The sequence below is a fragment of the Diplotaxodon limnothrissa genome, linkage group LG1 (assembly GCF_057381915.1).
Source record: "Diplotaxodon limnothrissa isolate DT_005_m linkage group LG1, D_limnothrissa_male_GT1.1, whole genome shotgun sequence".
NCBI lineage: Eukaryota > Metazoa > Chordata > Actinopteri > Cichliformes > Cichlidae > Diplotaxodon > Diplotaxodon limnothrissa.
The window spans coordinates 41,156,827-41,162,422 of NC_140596.1; the positions used below are offsets into that span (position 1 = coordinate 41,156,827).

The 5,596-nt window shown below is 42.1% G+C and overlaps 1 protein-coding gene across 3 annotated transcripts; it reads left to right on the forward strand.

Moving 5' to 3' along the window:
* On the forward strand, nucleotides 1–5,365 carry LOC146640223 (serine/threonine-protein kinase pim-1-like). Of its 3 annotated transcripts, XM_085358658.1 has the most exons (10): nucleotides 1–108; nucleotides 982–1,107; nucleotides 2,485–2,727; nucleotides 2,862–3,014; nucleotides 3,136–3,230; nucleotides 3,368–3,415; nucleotides 3,519–3,737; nucleotides 4,747–4,927; nucleotides 5,014–5,184; nucleotides 5,274–5,365. In XM_085358658.1, the coding sequence occupies exons 1-10, from the start codon at nucleotides 72–74 to the stop codon at nucleotides 5,363–5,365; spliced, it is 1,365 nt and encodes a 454-aa protein (XP_085214784.1). In that variant the 5' UTR covers nucleotides 1–71. The 3 variants fall into 3 exon arrangements, with proteins under 3 accessions (XP_085214784.1, XP_085214801.1, XP_085214792.1); XM_085358675.1 differs by lacking the exon at nucleotides 982–1,107; XM_085358666.1 differs by lacking the exons at nucleotides 1–108; nucleotides 982–1,107 and adding an exon at nucleotides 2,012–2,072.
* Nucleotides 5,366–5,596: the final 231 nt, after the last annotated feature.

Consider the following 5,596-nt stretch of genomic DNA (forward strand, 5'->3'; position numbering starts at 1 on the left):
TCTGATGACTCCGCTGCGCTATCCTGCCTGGTAGATTCTCCTTGCTGCAGGTGTATGCTTCTGCCAGCTGGATGCTGTTACTGGATAGTACACCGTTCCAATGGAGCGGTAGGAACAAATTGAAACACACTAAAAGAAAAGGGTTATTGTTTAAAATTGTGTTTTAATAAATGTGTTAATGTTAATTAAGTGTTCATTGTGTGCTGGAGGTCCTACTGGTCCTATGGTGGAGCAGCTACTACCTCTCCTTTAAGAAACTAGCCTCTGATGGGATACAGATATTTGGGACACATTTCAATTCTTGTAAGGGTTTAAAAAATACACAAACTTGGAAGAGCTGGCTGGATTTGTACAAAATGAGATGGCTGGCAATGGAAAGATGCAATTCGATTGTTACATGTTTAACCCTTTAAAGCCGGTCGGAGCAGGCACGCTCTGTTTTGCGTAACTATTTTTAAATCCCTGTAGAACCGGGAACCGCATAAGCTAGCGCAATAATATTTTTTGCATATGAAACCAGAGGAGTTGTACTTACATCTTATGCCATCAGCTTGTCCTAGGTCACGGTTTCCTTCCACATATAGCTTTGCAAAAATTGCATAAAAAGCGCTTGCAGTAAACATAATATTCCAGAAACACGCTTTGCTGATCCGATCAGCTGTTCGTATTCCAGATGTATTTCATTTTCAATCAAGATGGCAGAGCTGTAATCTTGCTCTAAAATTATATATTGTAATATGAAAATTGTAAAGTTACTTAACCTGTGAGTCCTTGGTAAAGACATTCTCTTCAAAGTGAACGCTGCAAAGATGAGATGCAAGTTTCAAGTACAGTACAAAACATGTAGTTAAGATGATGGTTTTTAATTAGCTGCTGTAAAACAATGTAATAATAAATAAATGCAACATGACATTAACTGCTTTTTAGGTAAGTACTTTATGTACTTTTGGAGAACTGTTAGATCATCCATGTTTTCTACAGTCATTGGTTTGCTGGACAAAGTGGCCCACCCGAGGGGTCCCCTGCCATTGACCAGCAAGCCACCCTGGCTGAGGATCATCTGGTTGCCAGGGCAGAAGGAGCAGAGCATGCCAGGCAGTCATGGAGGTACAGCACTCTAATAAGGTGTCAAGGGGGTATACACCAGGCCTTGGTGGACACGGGCTGCACACAGCTCCTGGTTCACCAAACCCCGCTTTGCCCCGGGACATTATTGGTGTTGCAGTGGGTGGAGGTTACATGTGTACATGGGGGCATTCACAGACAAAACACATGGAATAAAGGCTGCAGTCAGTTTGTACCTGTGGCGTCCTCTAATTTTAGGAACACGTTGGCAGGGATTTAATAAACGTTTGAGGCAGTATGTGGGGTTCTGATCACCATATTAAGTAGTGTGTAGTGTCTGCGTGGCGCTCAGCGGTGATGCAGGGTTGTCCGACGCCGATTCCGATGAGTCGCCCCACAGAAGATTTTCCACTGGTGACACCCTACGCTCAGCCTTTGACAAAGTGATAGAAATTGATGATCACTTCCTGCTGCGTGGACCTACCCTCGCTTTGTACTATTGAATGATCCTAACAGAAAAAAACAGAGTTAACACTGACTTAATAAAAAAGTGTTATATTTTATCTCAGATAAACTAGTCAGTGTTTATTAGTGTTTGCTCAACTAGAAGTCTTCATAGTAGCATCCACACATCAAGTCTTTAAACAAATAATGAAAGGATAATGAAAGAAAGTTTAATGTGAAATTACTGAATTATATGAAATATTATGGCTTTGTCTGCCAGAGTGTTTTTCTTTAAACTACTTGGGACACTGCCTTTTAGGGATGTCACTAAAAGGCAAGGTTCTAATGTTGTGTTGCCATAGTCTCCGGAGTTTACTTTTAAAGCTCACTTACAGAACTGACTTATACAGCTTAGTTAGAAAAGTCAAGCATCCAGACATTTGAAGGACTATTCACTCATTGAGGTGACATTTTCTATTTTAAAAGTTCTCAAAAAATTAAGATGAAAAAGGAAACAAGAAAAGTTACAACTGAGGCAGATAAGAAAGATCCAGGAGATCAAAGTAAGTTAAAAAAAAAAATCCCCCAAATAACAGAATCTACATTTCTAACAATGTTGAGCCTCTGTGTATAAAATGATTCATTTTTAGAGGATTTAAATCCTGGTTTTGATTGAAACTAACCTGAGTGCAACATGTCTAATCAAAGAAAGGTTACTGGGGCACTTTGTCTTTTGGTAAAATAATGTGACAAGTTTATTCTTGGACTGAGCAGTGAAAACAGAGCAACAAGTGTCATCAGTATCTAGACTTAGTAGACCTAGTATGGACTCGTGTTGGTGTGTTTTTTATCAAAAGGATGAACTTGTTATTATATTGTAAGCAATACTAATTTAAAATTCAATGACATCAAAATCCTTCTAGTCCTGATGTCGAGCGCTCTTTTTCACTAATGTGTTGTTGTTGTTGTTTATAGATTGTAAGAGCAGGATGGCTAAAAGAAAGGCCAGTCCTGAAAAAACGACCCCCATAAAAAGAAGGAGGGTCACTGAGCAGGCTGGTCCTTCCACCAGCTCAGAAGCTCATGTGGTCAGGGGAGTCAAGCGAAAGGTCCAACAAGATGAAGCGGGGACAACCAATACAGCAAAAAAGCGTAAACTTCTTGACCATGTGAGCGGTGACAAGGGGCAGGCATCTTCCTGGTTGGACACTGGTAAAGGTAGGCTAATTAGTTGAGTGAGGGGTAGATTAAGTGTACATCTGGTTGCTAGTTTGAAGGTATTAGTGTTTGGGAGATATTTGTGTCTATTATCTAATAAGCTGACGTGCTTTTGGTGTTTTCCACATCTGCAGACTGCAGCATAGAGATTTCAGAGAGCTGCAGTAAAAACAAAAAGGCTGGCAAAAGGAAAGCTGCGGGAGACACCAGGGACCCACCTAAGAAAAAGAACGTGGACCAGGACAAAACCAAAACTGTTGCCAAAAAGTCAGTGGCTGAACAGAAACGTAAGTAGCAAGCAGCTTAGCTTTTATATTCAGGTGAAGAGCAAAATGAACATTTAGGGTACAGCAGAGAGTAATTTGTGTGACAGCTGTAGTAAAACCCAATTTGTGTTTGTCTGTTTAGGAGACTTCCAAGCGAAATACGTGGAGGAGCACCGGCTTGGAGAAGGAGGATGCGGAGCAGTGTTTGCTGGCTACCGCATAAAGGATCATTTACCAGTAAGTGTTCAGATGGTGGTAGTGAGACAGGCAGTAATGCAGATAAGGGATAATATCGTAAGCTGAGACGTGTGCTGTTTTACACCTTTAATTATGTCATACTGAGGAAATGCTCATCAATGCCCTGTGTCTTTTAGGTGGCCATCAAACACATCCCAAAGGGGAAAGTGTACTGCAAAGTGAAGGTAAATGTGCAAGACTTGAATTGTTTTTACATTAGTGGATTGCATGCAGCGTTCACCTGTGGAACGTCTGTGCCTCATCATCCACTTTGTTAAAATATTTCAGGATGACAACGGGAAGAATCTGTCGGTGGAAGTTGCCATCATGCTGAAGCTTGCAGCTGAAGCAGATGGATCAGTGGAAACATCAGCCCCAGTGTCTCTGTTGGAGTGGTTTGACTTTGGCAGAGAGCTGATCCTGGTGATGGAGAGACCTGTCCCCGCTGTGGACCTGGATAAATACATAGAAGAAAATGGAGGATTTTTGCCAGAGGACAAGGCCAAGGCAAGTTGACTTGCCTTAGAAGAGTCTTAGACTGTACATCATTCAATCAAAGCACAGAGTATTAGAGAAACATTAACCCATTGATTGGTTATTGTCTTTTTCATCGTTTCCAGGTAGGGCTGGGCTATATCACACCGTTCACGGTAATACCGGTGTAATTTTGGGCAACGATAGGAAAATGAAATATGGCGATAGAATATGGGTAAAACGCGCATGTGCAGTGCCTTTGTTTACATATGCACATGGCGGTGACGCAGAAAGAGAAGAGCAAAAGTGGATCGTTGAATGAAACGGATGAACCAGAACTGGTTTGTAAAATGCTGCAGCTTCAGTGGTGTGGAACTGGTTTAGCTTTCGTCCGTCAGATACACAACAAAGCACAATTTTTGGTAGCGCATGCTAGCAGGCCGTCGTTATTACCGTGTTGTATGGAAAATACGGCACACTTAAAATCAACCCTTTGATTTTTCTGAAAGTCGACAGAGCCCCTTATAATCCCGTGCGCCTTATGTATGAACTCTGGTTGTGTTTACTGACCTCGAAACGGTTTTATGTGCACGGCGACTTTGCTAAGCTACAAAGCCGCACCGCTCGATGGATTGTCGGAGCATTACGGCTATCGTAGGCGGAGCCTCGCGGAGTGATACGTACTGCACCTCAACATGATATTACCGTATTGTGTGTGTATAACCTCTTTTTAAGTTTTGTGGATATTATACATGGTTATGCTGAGGATATGTCGGCCAGTTTCCACTGGAAATGCCTTTTGGTTAAACTGTCAGCGAGGAATTTGCACTGTTACATTTTTATATAACTTTAATGGACATAAAAAAACAGCTGCTTGTTTAAGTGAAAATACATTGATGGGGTTTTTTGCACTAATAAAGTTGTGGAGTTGTAAAGTATTTTGTCTAGTGTCAGTTATATCGTCAGTTATATCGTTATCGCAACTTTTCAAATGTATATCGTGATGAATATTTTTGGTCATATCGCCCTGCTCTATTTCCAGGTCATTCTGAAGCAGCTGGTTGATGCTGCGAAGCACCTGGAGGATAAACACATCTTTCACCGGGACATCAAGAGTGAGAACATTCTAATTGAGACCGGCTCAGATGTACCGCGTGTTCGTATCATCGACTTTGGACTCAGCTGCTTTTTTAAGGAGCGGTCGCAGTACCGCCTCTTCTATGGTAACATATTCTGCTCTTGCTCTTCACAGATGTCACAGTTTTCGCCTTTTGTTCTAGAAGAAATTGCAATTGTGTCTGTTTATTAGGTACAGAAATTTACTCCCCTCCCGAGTGGTACGGGCGCAGTTGCTACAGGTGTGGACCCACCACGGTATGGCAAATGGGAGTGGTTCTGTACGAAGCGCTTCATGCGGGGGACTTTGACACCACGAGCTTCCTCAAAAAGCGCCTGAAATTCAAAAGACATCTGTCCAAAAGTAAGAAAACGTCACACTTCAAGACTGACTGATGGCTTGGACCACTGGAACTATCATCTTCATGTTTTTTCTCTTTCCTTTCTTTCCAGACTGCCAGGATTTCTTGGACGCGTGTTTAACCAAAGTCCCGGAGACGCGGCCGACGCTGGAGGACCTACAGCATCACACTTGGCTGAGATAAGCCTATCACACACACACAAACACACACAATTCAGACGTTATCATTTATGTGTGATGTATGAATTACCTTTCTTTTTTTCAGGAAATAATTTTTTTAATTGGCCCACTTTAAATTTCAGTGTTTTGGAATTCCTGTAACCCCCCCAGCCATCCCAGGAAAGGGGATCTCTCTTTGAATGGGCTTTCCCGAGGTTTCTTCCCGTCAATCTGGCCCCCCCAGGGGAGTTTTTCC

What these genes read in the sequence shown, in the direction of transcription:
- LOC146640223 (XM_085358658.1), top strand. Translation starts at nt 72, where the DNA reads ATGCTGTTACTGGATAGTACACCGTTCCAATGGAGCG. An exon ending in GTCAGTGGCTGAACAGAAAC is followed by an intron (nt 3,015 to 3,135) that starts GTAAGTAGCAAG and finishes TTGTCTGTTTAG; the next exon opens with GAGACTTCCAAGCGAAATAC. An exon ending in CAAAAGACATCTGTCCAAAA is followed by an intron (nt 5,185 to 5,273) that starts GTAAGAAAACGT and finishes CTTTCTTTCCAG; the next exon opens with ACTGCCAGGATTTCTTGGAC.